This window comes from Polyodon spathula, chromosome 17, assembly GCF_017654505.1.
Source record: "Polyodon spathula isolate WHYD16114869_AA chromosome 17, ASM1765450v1, whole genome shotgun sequence".
Classification (NCBI taxonomy): Eukaryota; Metazoa; Chordata; class Actinopteri; order Acipenseriformes; family Polyodontidae; genus Polyodon; species Polyodon spathula.
In genome coordinates, this window is record NC_054550.1 from 37773012 (window position 1) to 37789452 (window position 16441).

The 16441-nt window shown below is 39.8% G+C and overlaps 1 protein-coding gene across 1 annotated transcript; it reads left to right on the top strand.

Moving 5' to 3' along the window:
• The first annotated feature begins 1367 nt into the window (after positions 1 to 1367).
• LOC121330270 (protein LBH-like) lies at positions 1368 to 9110 on the top strand. Its single transcript, XM_041276648.1, has 4 exons — positions 1368 to 1688; positions 4939 to 5026; positions 5941 to 6118; positions 8512 to 9110. The coding sequence occupies exons 2-4, from the start codon at positions 4940 to 4942 to the stop codon at positions 8574 to 8576; spliced, it is 330 nt and encodes a 109-aa protein (XP_041132582.1). The 5' UTR covers positions 1368 to 1688; position 4939; the 3' UTR covers positions 8577 to 9110.
• Positions 9111 to 16441: the final 7331 nt, after the last annotated feature.

Here is a 16441-nt window from a genome sequence, read left to right on the forward strand (position 1 = left end):
GATTGCACTGAGAGTGTCTTAACCCTAGCATTGCACTGGATACACATTGGGATTGCATTGAGAGTGTCTTAACCCGAGCATTGCACTGGGTACACACTGGGATTGCATTGAGAGTGTCTTAACCCTAGCATTACACTGGATACACACTGGGATTGCATTGAGAGTGTCTTAACCCTAGCATTACACTAGATACACACTGGGGCTGCAGTGAGAGTGTCTTAACCCTAGCATTACACTGGATCACACTGGGATAACGTGTGTAGTCTGAATGAAGCCCTCAGTGAACACTTAACAAGAGTTCTGCACAGCGAGGTCGGATCAGCACGGCTCCCTCAGAGGGACATGGGAACGAAGCTGCGCCACCTTTCAAAGGACTTCTTTCTCATTATTGAGAGGTCAGACAGGTAGGTCGGGTCAAAGAGGGGACACAAGGTACAGCTCAGCGTCTCAATGCAAGGTACAGCTCAGCGCCTCAATGCAAGGTACAGCTCAGCGCCTCAACGCAAGGTACAGCTCAGCGCCTCAACGCAAGGTACAGCTCAGCGTCTCAACGCAAGGTACAGCTCAGCGTCTCAACGCAAGGTACAGCTCAGCATCTCAACACAAGGTACAGCTCAGCGTCTCAATGCAAGGTACAGCTCAGTGTCTCAACGCAAGGTACAGCTCAGCGTCTCAATGCAAGGTACAGCTCAGCATCTCAACACAAGGTACAGCTCAGCGTCTCAATGCAAGGTACAGCTCAGTGTCTCAACACAAGGTACAGCTCAGCGTCTCAATGCAAGGTACAGCTCAGCGTCTCAACGCAAGGTACAGCTCAGCGTCTCAATGCAAGGTACAGCTCAACGTCTGCGCAGGGATTTGAAACCAGGGGCTCTCATACCCCCGAGCCTCCTTCTCCACATACTATTCTTTCAGCTTTGTGAGGTGAAGGGGCTCAGTGTTGCCGACAGGATTAAAGCATCAATGTTCCTCAGAGCATTGTTATTATCCTCGTTGAAATCAGAGCCAGAGAAAATAAAAGAGCTGGAGTGGGGATTTACTCCATTCTTGATTTTTATTCTCCTGTACTGGTTCTCAAAAAAAAAAAAAAAAAAAATCCTCTGTGTGTGTTCCTATGAAAATCTATCTTTGATTATCATTATCAAGTCCTTCAGTTATGGTTTATTTTTAGAGTGGTATATAACGAAACTGCGCGTGTGTGCCCACTTCTTCAGAAATGCAGGGACTGGGTTCGTTTGGTTAAGCAGAGACCAGCCAGTCTCGTTAGGCGCACCTGTGATATTGGAGCACACTTAGTTAAAGCGGTGTATGGGGAGGGTATATTAAAGGTGACTCCAATACGTGAAACTCTTCACAATCCAGTTTCGAATATCCTTTAGCCGAGTGATGTCATGCTTCCACCCAACGCGGAAGGTGATGTGTGTGTGATTCGTTACTCTCTTTATCTCGTCTCGGTCAGGTGGGTAGATTAGATCGCTACAGCACCTCCTGCAGCGCTCTGCATCTGCCAGTTCCTCGCGCTGTGAATGGACACATCGCTATCTCTCTGCGCACTGTCTGCAACGGTGGCAAAACCGACCAAAACAAAACAGCAATTCTATTGGTGGAAAACGTCCAGCACCCAAACTCCCTTTACGGATTATCATCAGAAATCGGAACCAGAAGCAGAAGCCAAACGTTTCTAAAAGGTAAACTCGATTTGTATTTCAGATGTGTAAACGATGTGTGTGATACACTATGAAAGGCGCTATATAAAATAAAGATTGATTGATTGATACTTTTCTTCGATACATTGTATTTGACAGTGTGTAATAAGTATTTACTGCGCAGGGTCATTGTATTTGACAGTGTGTATTAAATATTTACTGCGTGGGATCATTTGAATGACATGTTTAAGCACACTCCAGATATTAATCATTAAGATTTGTTTTCTGTATTTAGCATAATGATGATTTATACCGGATACATAAACCGGGTCGGGTCTTGTTTAAAACGCACACACTGTTTAGTAGCAATCCGGAACACAATATTTCCAGCAGTTTCACTTGTTCATTCGTTTCAGATTTCATTGCGTAGTGTTATTGTACACACTGTCTAACTGTTGAAAAAGCATCCAGCAGTACGCATTGCTTCTTGTAACTACACGAGAGAATATTGCAAACAAAGTTGCTTGTGCGTTTCTTTAGAATCATTTGAATCAGTTAAATGAAACATACTGTGCTGATCCATCAGTAGTAGCAGCAGTAGTACTGTAGTATTATACGCAGTAAGCTATTGTAATTCTCATATTCTTTTTAAATCTAATATTACACCAGCAATTCTTCCTTAGGGGTAACCAAAAAGAAAGACCAGTACAAAGCAAACTGAAATACATTCAGTCAACAAAGGTATTCACAGAAAAGGGAAAGTATACAAAGCAATGTGTATAATGATTGTTGCTAGCGTACTGTGTGAATTGAATCTGCATTTTATTTATTTATTCTTTCTGCTAAACATTATACAGGAACTATAATAGTGACCTGTTGATTTTCTAGGAATACTCTGTGCTATGAATATTTAGGTGTGGAATGTTTAGTGTAGAGCAGAATGCAAGCTTGTATTGATAGTGTGTATTAAGATGTGACATGTCTAGTAAGGAGCTGACTGCATGCTTGTATTGATAGTGTGTATTAAGATGTGACATGTCTAGTAAGGAGCTGACTGCATGCTTGTATTGATAGTGTGTATTAAGATGTGACATGTCTAGTAAGGAGCTGACTGCATGCTTGTATTGATAGTGTGTATTAAGATGTGACATGTCTAGTAAGGAGCTGACTGCATGCTTGTATTGATAGTGTGTATTAAGATGTGACATGTCTAGTAAGGTGCTGACTGCATGCTTGTATTGATAGTGTGTATTAAGATGTGACATGTCTAGTAAGGAGCTGACTGCATGCTTGTATTGATAGTGTGTATTAAGATGTGACATGTTTAGTTAGGAGCTGACTGCATGCTTGTATTGATAGTGTGTATTAAGATGTGACATGTCTAGTAAGGAGCTGACTGCATGCTTGTATCGATACAATGCTTTGCAGGAGTGATATTAACCATACAGGGGATGTGAGGAGGGTATTTCATGGCCCCAGTCTGTATCTTCTGTAGGGAACACATCATCATCAGGAGCACTTCACACACAGCAGCAGCAGGACTCGCTTCAATATTATCAACAGGATTGACTCACTGCAATGTCATTTCCTATATGGAAGAACGTCTCTAAGCTCATCACCTCATGCGCCTCGACATTCACAACAGGCAGCTTCTGAAGTTCAGCTCTAACAAAAGTTCAGGGTGGGCTCAAGGTTACAACAGAATTCGACTGAAGCCATGAAAAAATTACAGATTTGACAAAATGTGAGTTGGCATCTACAGATTGGAAAAAGAAAATGAGAAATTTATGCAAGGTGATTCATAAAAACACACCATAGAAAAGAACAGAGCCTGTCTTTTTCATTTGGTCTCAGGTTTCCATGTGGACTGTCACAGTGGACAGCAGCATAGTCAGTGTACAAGTCCTGGTCAAAGAGCCTCCATGTATCCAGACATGTCAAAGCCAAGTTTCCCCTGGAGCAGTGTCCCCAAAGCCAAGTACCCCTGGAGCAGTGTCCCCAAAGCCAAGACCCCCTGGAGCAGTGTCCCCAAAGTCAAGTCCCCCTGGAGCAGTGTTCCCAAAGCCAAGTCCCCCTGGAGCAGTGTCCCCAAAGCCAAGTGCCCCTGGACCAGTGTCCCCAACGCCAAATCACTGTGATGCATCGCTCCACGGCATCATGCTTCTCTTTGATTGTTCGTGTGAGCAGACCCTTAGGGTCTGCAACTTCTTAAGTAAAGGATCTCCTTCCTCTCAGTACACTTGCGTTTGATCTGGGACACTGCCCTGAGATAACTCAGTGCATTTCTTTCTAACTTGAATATTCTCAATCACATTTTCAGTGTGCAGTCGGCTGTGTCTCTAAATCAGCAGCTGACTTCAACTTCTGCGCTTTTCATTTCCATAAATTCAAATCACAAACAAACACACACTGTAACAAAATCAAGCTTGGTTCAGTCTCCTCCAGTTAGCGTGGTAGGCTGTTCAATGCTGACCCTTGTGTACAGGAATGTGTGTGTGTGTATATATATATGTAATAATGATACTCTTTTATTTATAAAATGCCTTTCACGCCACAAGGTTCAAGGCACTTCACACAAGTTAAAATAGAACAACAAATACAAAGACAGAAATACATAAAAAAAAGAAAAATTAATAAATAAAACAGTTAAAATAACTGTGACATATCAGAATAAAATTGCATGGCTAAATTATAGAAATAAGTCTTAAGCCTTGGTTTAAAAGTAACCAGTGTGGGTGAGCCTCTGACACAATGGGGTGAGAGTTCCACAGTACAGAGCCCGAACACAGAAAGCAGCCTTTCCTTCCTTCCTAATCCTTACCCTTGAAGTGCAGAGCCAGCCACTATCAACTGACCTCAATATCCACTGAGGTCGATAGGGAGACAATAACTCTGACAAGTAATCTGGTGCCATTCTGTTAGTACTTTAAAGGTAAGTAATGGCATTTTAAAATCAGTATATACTGTATGTATAGCACCATTCCCACCACTGGCACCCTCTTCATATTTCATTAGGCTCTTGAAACACATTCCTTCACTGCAGGGTTAGTATAACAGAGGCAATGAATGGATGTTCTCCAAATGAACTTCACACACGATGTCAGGGATGTCTGCTTCACACCTGCCTGCAGCTCCATTGGATCAAAGAACACATCTTGTAATTAAACTTCAGGACCTCAATCCAGAAGGCAGCATTTTTCACACACCAAATATTTAGATTAACAGTATTTCTGTCATGGTTGAACCCCGCTTGTGTTGCACTGAAACTTATGAATTCTCCTATTGCTTAAAGGATGACGGAGGTAATAAAGACCTGTGACCCTGTGATTCAGGATTTCAATGTGGGAGCCACACCAGAGGAGCAAGGGCTTGGCTGTCAGGTATTTGTACTTACACCAAATCACACCCATCACAACCCACACAGGCTTTTAGTGCCATTGTCTATTGTCTGGTTCCTGTAAACCATGTCAGTACTACACAAATAAGGTTGTGTCCTTCTCTGTCATTTCTGATTTGAGATAAAGGTTTTAACACAGGTAGAACCACTTGGCACATTCCTGGAGCAGTTGACTGTGTTTTATGATTCTCATGAGTGCTGTGCTGTGATGTTTTTAAGGACTAGACAAAAATGTAAATTGGTAAATTATATTAAATAAATCAAATGAGCTAAATTACCCAGCATAATTTAGTTCGGAGTGTTTTAGGTTAATTGTTTCTTCCATGGCTGCATGGCTCCTTCCAGCAGGCTGCCTGGATCCCTTCTTATGTGTTGAGAGGTAACACTAAAAATATCTGCTTCTGATCTTGCCCCTGTTATGGTGCAAGGAAAGCTTCTTGCTCTCATTTAGAGACTTGCAGGATGTTCAGTTCCTCCTTCCACAATGCAGGCACAGATCTTAAGAAGGAGATGTAGCATAATATAGAAAAATAGAGACAAAATGTGAAAAGAAAAATAAGATATCTAAATACATTGGAAAATGAAACTCCAGTTGTGCAATTGCCCCTTGCCAGCGTTCTATATGAAGCATGAGGGGAATCAAAATTATCCATCTGGTGACACTAAAATATTATCGCAAATGTCAAGGTTTGTGTCTGTCTTGGGTTATAAACCTGAACAGTATCATTATGATGAAGCATGTGTCAAATAAACACACGGCAGCCCCAAAGTACTATATTGTTTGAAACCCCTGCCATCCAGCAGATGGCCTCCCAAGTGTCATTGTCTTGAATTGCTCAGTTAGTGCATTACTGCAAAGGATAATAATAGAAGACCTTCGGTGCTCTGTTCTCTCAGGTCTTCCCAGAATCCCACAAGAGGTATCCGAAGTTGTCCAGAAGATTGCCGTCAGTAGTAGTGGAGCCCTCAGAGACTGGAGAGGTTGAGAGTGGAGAGCTACGCTGGCCCCCTGATGAAAACAAAACCACTGCAGACCAGCCCTGTCAGAGTGAACTCAACTCAGCCACGAGAGCAGGTAAATAAAACAAAACCAGTGCAGACCAGCCCTGTCAGAGTGAACTCAATTCAGCCACGAGAGCAGGTACATAAAACAAAACCAGTGCAGACCAGCCCAGTCAGAGTGAAGTCAACTCAGCCACGAGAGCAGGTACATAAAACAAAACCACTACAGACCAGCCCTGTCAGAGTGAACTCAACTCAGCCACGAGAGCATGTACATAAAACAAAACTAGTGCTGACCAGCCCAGTCAGAATGAACTCAATTCAGCCACGAGAGCAGGTACATAAAACAAAACCAGTGCAGACCAGCCCAGTCAGAATGAACTCAACTCAGCCACGAGAGCAGGTACATAAAACAAAACCACTACAGACCAGCCCTGTCAGAGTGAACTCAACTCAGCCACGAGAACAGATAGATAAAACAAAACCAGTGCTGACCAGCCCTGTCAGAGTGAACTCAACTCAGCCACGAGAGCAGGTACATAAAACAAAACCAGTGCCGACCAGACCTGTCAGAGTGAACTCAACTCAGCCACGAGAGCATGTACATAAAACAAAACCAGTGCAGACCAGCCCGGTCAGAGTGAACTCAACTCAGCACAAGAGCAGGTACATAAAACTAAACCACTACAGACCAGCCCTGTCAGAGTGAACTCAACTCAGCCACAAGAACAGATAGATAAAACAAAACCAGTGCTGACCAGCCCTGTCAGAGTGAACTCAACTCAGCCACGAGAGGTGATCTGTGAGCGAGACATTATTTGTTTTAAATAATGATGTTCCCATGTGTTGCTACAACTGTTTACGGAAGGTGTGCGTATTGTCTATTGGAGAATGATGGGAAAATGTAGTTCTGAGAGGTCCATGCAGGTACATGGGAAGCCATCTTGATGCATGGAATGCAATTTCAAAGTTTAAAAAAGTGGAAAAATGTAAAAACTAAAAATAAACAATATACACACTTTACGTAAACAGTTGTAGCAACACATGGGAACATGGAACACAATCAAATAAAGGTCCTTCTGTACCCTTTAAGTGGTTGTCGCTGCAAAATATTTTGTCATGCTCCTCAATGCACTAGAAACACTGTAGAATCTAGTTGTATGTTACAGTGAACAGACATTATTGTGTCCCTCATCAAGTATATTTGTATGTTCCAGTGAACAGACATTGTTGTGTCCTTCATACTGTCATGTAGTAAAATTCCAGGTGGAAATCTTGCATGGTGTTACCAAACCTTACTGAAACAAAGTGAGTGAAATTCAATACTGGGCGATAGGATTCAGTCACAATACAACGAGTCTTTACTGATTGAGTGGATTCAGTCAAACTGACAGATTGTGGTATAGTAAGCAAACTTTTTAATTTTTTTTTTAAATTTGCAGATGACACAAAAATAGGAGTGGCAAACACTGTTGCAGCAGCAAAGGTCATTCAAAATGATCTAGACAAGATTCAGAACTGGGCAGACACATGGCAAGTGATACAATATTTAATAGAGAAGTGTAAGGTACTGCACGCAGGAAATAAAAATGTGCATTATAAATATCATATGAGAGATACTGAAATTGAAGAAGGAATCTATGAAAAAGACCTAGGAGTTTATGTTGACAAAGAAATGTCTTCATCTAGACAATGTGGGGAAGCTATAAAAAAAGCCAAAAAGATGTTCAGATATATAATGAAAAGTGTAAAAATTTAAATCAAGGGAAGTAATGTTAAAACTGTACAATGCATTAGTAAAACCTCATCTTGAACATTGTGTTCAGTTCCGGTCACCTCGTTACAAAAAGGATATTGCTGCTCTAGAAAGAGTGCAAAGAAGAGCGACCAGAATTATTCTGGGTTTAAAAGGCATGTCATATGCAGACAGGCTAAAAGAATTGAATCTATTCAGTCTTGATCAAAGAAGATTATGCAGCGATCTGATTCAAGCATTCAAAATCCTAAAAGGTATTGACAATGTTGACCCAAGAGACTTTTTCGACCTGAAAAAAGAAACAAGGACCAGGGATCACAAATGGAGATTAGACAAAGGGCCATTCAGAACAGAAAATAGGAGGCGCTTTTTTACACAGAGAATTGTGAGGGTCTGGAACCAGCTCCCCAATAATGTTGTTGAAGCTGACACTCTGGGATCCTTCAAGAAGCTGCTTGATGAGATTCTGGGATCAATAAGCTACTAACAACCAAACAAGCAAGATGGGCCAAATGGCCTCCTCCCGTTTGTAAACTTTCTTATGTTCTTGTGTTCTTAACACACCACTCCTCAAAAATACAAAACTCACCACCACTCTGGAAAATGGAATGAAATATTGTCATTAAACAGCCAAGTTTTGTGGGTCCTACAGCAGTGAGGAGTGATTTTCATTTCATTTTGTTGATAATGAAGCTTGTTATTCATTTCAGATTCTGCGGTAGAACCATCTCAAGATTCAGAAGACAGCACAGCAGTGCACAGTGACTCTGTCTAAAGCCCCTTGTGACCACGACTAGATTGTCACTGTGAATGTCTATCCACATACTGGAGCAACACAGCAAACTGACTGCTAGACTTGACAGGCCCTGTTTCTGGATTAAGGGACCCCTAACACTTCTTGGGTCGACAGTGTTCAGTAAACTGTCTTAAATAGCTCACGTGTACCACAGTGTGGTGGTAGGAACTGTACTTTGTAGTTCTGTTTAGTTCACTTGCTTAGCTAGCTTTCTCCATCGTATTCGATGAGCTTTATTACTGATGATTATTCTTCACTCACAATCTTTTTTCATTATTATTTTAAACAGGTTTTAGTATAAAAAAGTGAGAACTAAATCCCTCATTTGCTTGGCTCTGTACTTTATTTCATTCACTGCAATGAATTGATTTCAGTAATTATAAACCTGCAAGCATTGTGTCATTTAGCAAAACAAGTAGATTTGCTATTAAATTATTAAAATTGAGTTTGGAATATGATTCTGTACCGTAAACAGTGTAAAGGAAACTGACAGAACAAAAAAATAATAATAATAATAATAATAATAAATAATAATAATAATATAATAATAATAATAATAATAATAATAATAAATTGCTGGTCAACCTTGTATTGCTAATGTGTGCAGATGAGATAGAAAGCTAGCTAGAGCAATACCTGAAGTGTGCAAGTGTTTAATGTGTTCTAAATGTTACCTAGCTTCTTTTTCTAGTAGAAGTCTACATTTCACTGTAAAGTCTGTGTGGCAAGTCATCCAGTAGTCTATGTTTAACCTTGAATTGTGCCTTCTGTTCCAATTTGTTGGTTATTTTGTTGTAGTGAATCTTACATAACAACAACAACAAACATACCAAAATGTACACATGTACATTCACATCACCTTCGAATGACATTTTATTTAGAGCTCAGAAATGTACATTGTACTTTGTTCGTCAAAATAATACAGGGCTGGGCAATTTGTAACTGCATTACATCGCTTCACTTTATGTTGCTATTTTGAGTTATATAAATTATATAGTCAACAACTATATGTCACTGAAAAAAAAACAATGAAGATATATATTAACCATCTAGTGTTCAACAACATTAAAGTTTGGTATCTTTGTTAATGTGCAATGACTGTTAACGTGGTGTTGTATTGGTCTTCATGGAACAGTGATGTTTATTGTGAGGGTGCAGAGCATTATATGGGGATGGACTCTGATCAAGCACAGCAATGTGGAAGCTTGTGGTGCTTAGCTACTTTTTCATGCATGACCAATGACATTTACCTCACAGAGAGGGGAAGAGATCCCACACTGCATTATTCAGAGACATTTCATATAGTAGTTTTGAAGATGAGTAGAAATGGAAGTGCTTTCATCACTTTGCCTGAAAGCCAGAAAAGAGGGAGTTTTCACATTGTATTCAATGCAGTGGGGGGGGGGGGGGGGGGGGGGGGGGGGGTATCAGCTCAAGGCTAACACTGTGTCATAGTTAGGTAAGAATGTACTGTAACATCAGATCACAAGTAAAGCCCAACACCTTTCTATTAGAATGCACTGTGGATGTGTGCTAGTTATTGTGGTGAGCAAGTGATCTGCACAGTTCCCAGTTGAGTATCTAGTGAGGTGTTATAGCACAGCAGTGGGGTTAGTGCATACATACCTATTTGCTTGGGTGCTGTCGAACCTTATTGTTTTTGTTTTTCTCCTGGAGAACACCAGTACATTTTGATGAGGAAAAGTGTTAAAAACAGACATATCATTTTATCAAAAATATTTAAAAGCGATCAAGATATTTCAACTGCGTTTCCATAGGTTACAATGTTCTGTCAATAAAGCTTCGATCTAGAAAGCGTGTTGCAGTTTCTTTTTTGGACATATGGATAATAATCAATAATAATAATAATAATAATAATAATAATAATAATAATAGGTGATCACAAAGATGAAAATGGATATATTATATTACTAAGCCCTGGTGATAACAACACATTACTGATTTATGTGTGCTCTGCAGATATTGCCTGGACTAGTTCAAAGGTTTAAAATGCTATCCCTGAACCCATTTTCTCTCAAAACTTTCAACTGAAACCTTTAAAAACAAATGAATTTAGAAGAGCCTGACACACAAAGATGAACCCTAACTAAGTCCAGACATCTTTCAGATCTGGTCTCTGGTTTGTATCACTTTCATGCCCAGGTGGCTATTCCTATTGAGATCTCCCTGACTGGGTCTATTAAGAACAGTACTTCAGACATGCCCCTTGTAGATAAAAGCACAATAAACACAGGAAGGCTCTTGATGCACAGAAAACATTAATAATTCAATTTCCAGCACAAAAGCAGCACAGCTGTTTATCAGCACGTATTCATCCGGAATATACGGGATCCATTTGCCTTACCTTTGAAAGTGAAATAATATTATTCAAGAAATAACCCAAGAAGAGCAAGCATGGCCTTATTCAGCAATGAGCAATGTAACACGGAGGGCTATAATCAACCAATCAATTTACACACAAAACAAAGGGTTACTGACAGGAAAATATCCATTCACAGATGAGAACCATTATCAATACAACAGAACTAATATACACCTCAGATCAAACCCTGAAGAAAACTGAGGGCCAGCGAAAACACCAGCTGATCCCAGCAAAGACCAGCAACTACAGCAAGCGTGTGCAAATACAGAGAGTGATGCGATGGAAAAGTGTTCATTGTGAATATAAGAACTTCATCATGAAATATAGCAAGGCTTAACAAACACATGTGAGCATCTACTGCATACTGAGTGCATGAGAACCCAGGAGACACATTGAAAGTAATTCAGCCCATGTGAACCCAGGAGTCACACTGAGATGTAATTCAGCCCATGTGAACCCAGGAGTCACATTGAGAGTAATTCAGCCCATGAGAACCCAGGAGTCACATTGAGATGTAATTCAGCCCATGAGAACCCAGGAGTCACACTGAGATGTAATTCAGCCCATGAGAACCCAGGAGTCACATTGAGAGTAATTCAGCCCATGAGAACCCAGGAGTCACATTGAGAGTAATTCATCCCATGTGAACCCAGGAGTCACATTGAGAGTAATTCAGCCCATGAGAACCCAGGAGTCACATTGAGATGTAATTCAGCCCATGTGAACCCAGGAATCACATTGAGATATAATTCAGCCCATGAGAACCCAGGAGTCACATTGAGATGTAATTCAGCCCATGAGAACCCAGGAGTCACATTGAGATGTAATTCAGCCCATGAGAACCCAGGAGTCACATTGAGATGTAATTCAGCCCATGTGAACCCAGGAGTCACATTGAGAGTAATTCAGCCCATGAGAACCCAGGAGTCACATTGAGAGTAATGCAAAAAACTCTTACTAGGACAATGTTTTCACACCTTTGCGTGGAGCAACCAAAGCATATATATATATATATATATATATATATATATATATATATATATATATATTATATTATATATATCTATAATATATTATTATGCAGTTGATTCAGTTCAGCATTGTTTTTACTGTAACTGTGCCACCACAAAGTAGGGTAGGAGCTACATTCAGTTTTAAAATGCATAGAATATTGTGTCATTTCTATGTAGCTTGTTTTCCAGTACCTGTACTGATCTCCAGTAAATGTGTGCACTGCACCAGTAGTCAGTGCAGTCGAACACGCCTGGCCTGAAACATTATTACAGTGTGCCCCCCACTCACTGTAACTCTACTCATGGTGCTGCTCCTCACATGCACTCTGCTTTTCCAGAGTACACCCTTTTGTCCCATGTGGTGCATTTGTGTGCCTTCATCTTTTATTTTACACCAAGATAGAGTCACCTATCCTGGTATATTATTTAAGGAATGCAAACAAAACTTTTACCAATAACAATAATAATACTAATAATGATGATGATTAAAACAGCTCTCACTGGCACTCAAGGTTTGTATGAAAGTACTTTTTTAATGCACAACATTACATGGAAATTGATTGATATTTTTAGATGACATTAAAAGGATGTTTGTGAAACAAAATGCTCCAGTCTCTTTTATCTTAAAACCATGTCGGCTTTAAACTGGGCCTTCCAAAATGAGAGGTGTGGGATATTCTGGAAAGCCTCCCACTCCAGTAAACACTCTGCGCACTGCCTGTGTATGAGACACAGCTCATCTGCTGCCTTTCTGCTGAGGCAATAATACCTTTTTATAATTGGTTATAACAAATATGATTGAATTCATGATACATTCAACACCTATGCTTATTAAACCCTAACAGGAATTCCTTGTAAAGAATTTAACAACTATTCCAATCCAGTGCAACTTCAAAAAGAAACCAAAGTACTGTACTTGCAATTAGGGACCCTAGAGAGGTAAGCTGGGGAGAGGGGTCCCCACAGTGCAACCATCCGGGGACTCTAGAAAGGAGAGGTGGGAAGAGGGATCCCCACAGTGCGGCCATCCCAGGACTCTAGAGAGGCAAGCTGGGGAGAGGGTCCCGCAAGATCCAAGACAAAACCTGTTTTGTGGTTCAGTGTAGGATGCTTAAGTGTTGTTTATTTATTTGTTTTGATATGACATAATATAAATTGGTGTGTGTGTGTGTGTGTGTATATATATATATATATATATATATATATATATATATATATATATATATATATATATATATATATATATATATGAGTTAGGTGGAGCCCCACAGATGGGCCTATTTGTGTTCAAACCTGCCTACATGGCTGATGCACTAATCACTGTGCCACCCAGCTTCCCTGTGCTTCGTAAATCTATTCATTGGTTTTTGTTAAACAGAGAGATAGTGAGGATAATTGAAGTCCTTGAAAGAAAGGGCTTGGACTCATAACAACAGCAGAGTGCCATCATATTACATGGGATTAGTTGTGTGCTCAGGGCAGCAGATTGCCACCCCATTACATGCACTGAGTTGGAAAGCACCCGTCTGAGAGATCTTGTGCATTTTGGATATCCATAGCAGATGCTGCCATCCTTGACTCCAAGGGCAAGCCTACATTTTTTTTGTTTTCACTTTTGTGTTGAGTGCTGTTTGTTTTGTTTTTAATGTGTGTGTGTGTATGTGTGTGTGTGTTTAATTTGTGAACCTCCTGTCTTGTCCAGTGCTGTGTGTTTGTGTCTGAATGCGAGAGAGAAATGAAACAAAGCATTCTTGCTCTAAATGATTTGCTATATTAAACTATGTAACGGTGTAATGCCTCAGAAAGAATGACTGAACAATGTATCGAATTTAAGTATTTGGCTGAAACACTGTAACTAACTGACAGCACTACTTTGTGCAATATGAGAATTTAAATTGTGTTTTAAATAAATGTGATTATTTTACATCCTTGCATTTTTATTGTGTGTTTGTGTTGTACTTAGTCAAGACCTTATCCTCTGGCTCAAATAAAAGACCCTGTTGTTAACAACCTAAAATCTTTACCTTAGTCTAAAGGTAGTGCCTTCAGTGGTGTAAACTGCTACCATAAATTATATTTTAAACCCAGCCTAGCCCTCGCTACACACACACACACACACACACACACACACACACACACACACATATATATGTGTATATATATATCCCTCAATGAAAATGTGGTAAATATCTTAAGAATCTTTTTTTTTTTCATTTTTAATTATGGATTTTGTAATATATGTTTCTTCATATTAACTACTCCTTGCATCACATCCACAAATAATTTGATATGGTAGTACATAGAATTGTGGACTTTTTATGATTCCTCAAAACACTGCAAAGTGTTAGATAAATGTTTATGAGAGCATCAGATAAAAAAGCTTTATCATCCGCAACATTATCAGACAGTGTGTCCACACAGCCAAACCCACTGCTTTCTCTTAGTTCACCACTTGCGTTTAGTTTCACACGTGAGGAGGCACATATTACCGGACACATGCAATGAGAACAGTTAACACACTCTGTGTCTCCGTGGCAACCTGTACAATTATAAACAAACATCCCCTGCTGGTGCTGTGCGTAGTTTTGTGGTTTGCAGCAGGATATTCAGCTGCAGTGGACATGTCGTGGATCCACGTGGTCTTTTATTCATTTGTTTAGGTTAGTATGATTCTGACATATCTTTTAAATGTTTGCACTCGATAACCCTGAATTCTGTAGTAAAAACGATATACATTTTATTTTCTGCTTTAAAATATTATTGTTTCAATTAGTTCAATACCTCAATGCTATAGCATTAATTTGGAGACAGACTGGAACCCTCAGATGTTTAAAAATGACTCCAGTCCTCAAATTATTTCTGATAGACTTCAAAGAGTCCATTTGCACTTCTGCAGCCTATTCCCAGCACCTTTCAAAAGCGTTCTCATTCAATCTCTGCTTGTGAAAGAAAACCTTAAAAAAGGCCAGTTGACCTTTATATACCAATGTTCTAGCAGTGGCAAGAGATGAGCTTCTGCACTGTGGGGGGATATTAGACTTATTCATGACTTTTTCCAAGCCAGTGACTAGAATGGGAAATAAACTCTTCTGAAATCCCGGAGCTGACACAAAAACATTTGATTTATCTTTAGCCTTCTTAACAGCCTTCTGCCAGCAATGTGTGCACTCCTTGTATGTGTAAGACTATTGGAGCCCTAATACCTCATACTGTCATTACCATGCAGGAGTATTTCTCTCTTGGGTTCACCTTCACAGGTGCAAATGTAATCTTCTTAGCACCCTTGTACAGCACCTGGTTTTAGTGCAAGTTCACTGTGGAAAATGTGTATCATTTATACTTTTTCTTAACACATTTTGTCCTATATACATTACATGTATTACATTTCACACTTATTGCTCACGTTTTACTATTCCTTCCTAACATTCTACCATATTTTTGCTACGGGTTTCCGCTGCTTTTATCTCAATAATCTCACAAGGGATACAGCTTGCATGTTTTTACCATGGGATATGGCAGTAATCTTTATAAAGGATGAAGTCTGTATTCATGAAATGCTAACAGAGTGTAAAGCAAAGCTAAGCAGACGGACCAGCTCTTTATAAATGTGCACAGGCCTGCTTTCCACGTTCTTTACCTTCTCTTGTGCTGTGAGAGGCCTGACACTCCGTGTCTACGTGCTGAAAGCTCTACAGTTTGAATAAATCCAGCCCTGCTTTGCATAGCTCTCTGAACAGGGCTGCGCTGGGCCATTGTTACTTTGTTGAGTAGCAAACATGTAGCCCTGGTTTCTATGCAGGGTGCATTAAGGGATCTATCTCTCTCCACTAGACTCTATGCTGAATGCAAATCAGTTGATTTTCATAGGCAAGGCATATGCAGATCCCATGAACAAAGCGTTGAGTAGTTGAACTGTTGGCTCACCTCCTGAAAGCGGGCCCTCAATAGATGCAGCCCTTACATTATTAAATGGCCATTTCAGGCAGTTACTAGTCACCTCTATTCCAGAGAGCAATATATTTAACTAGGTTACATCACTAGGTTCTCTTCTGTTCCTATGATAATCACATTTATTACACAAGTGGGGCTTCTGTAGAAAAAATAATATATGCATGGCAAAGTTATTAATTATATATTGATCCAAATAGTAAATATTGTATCCATACATGTACTTGATGTGAAAACAAAGGTCAAAGATTAGACTACTACTAGTTGAAACGTACACAACATGCACAACTGTTTTAAAAAAACACAAACTGTTTAAAAATGTGTTTTGTTTATGTACACAGAAACAGACATTTAAACATTGCACTAAAGCTATCATGTAAATCATTTTGTCAACTAGTTTTCAAAAATGACTTATAATGAAGAAGCAAACACATGCACACACACAAAACACTAGGAGGTTAATGACGTTTAATAATCTTAACTAAAATCGATATTTATTA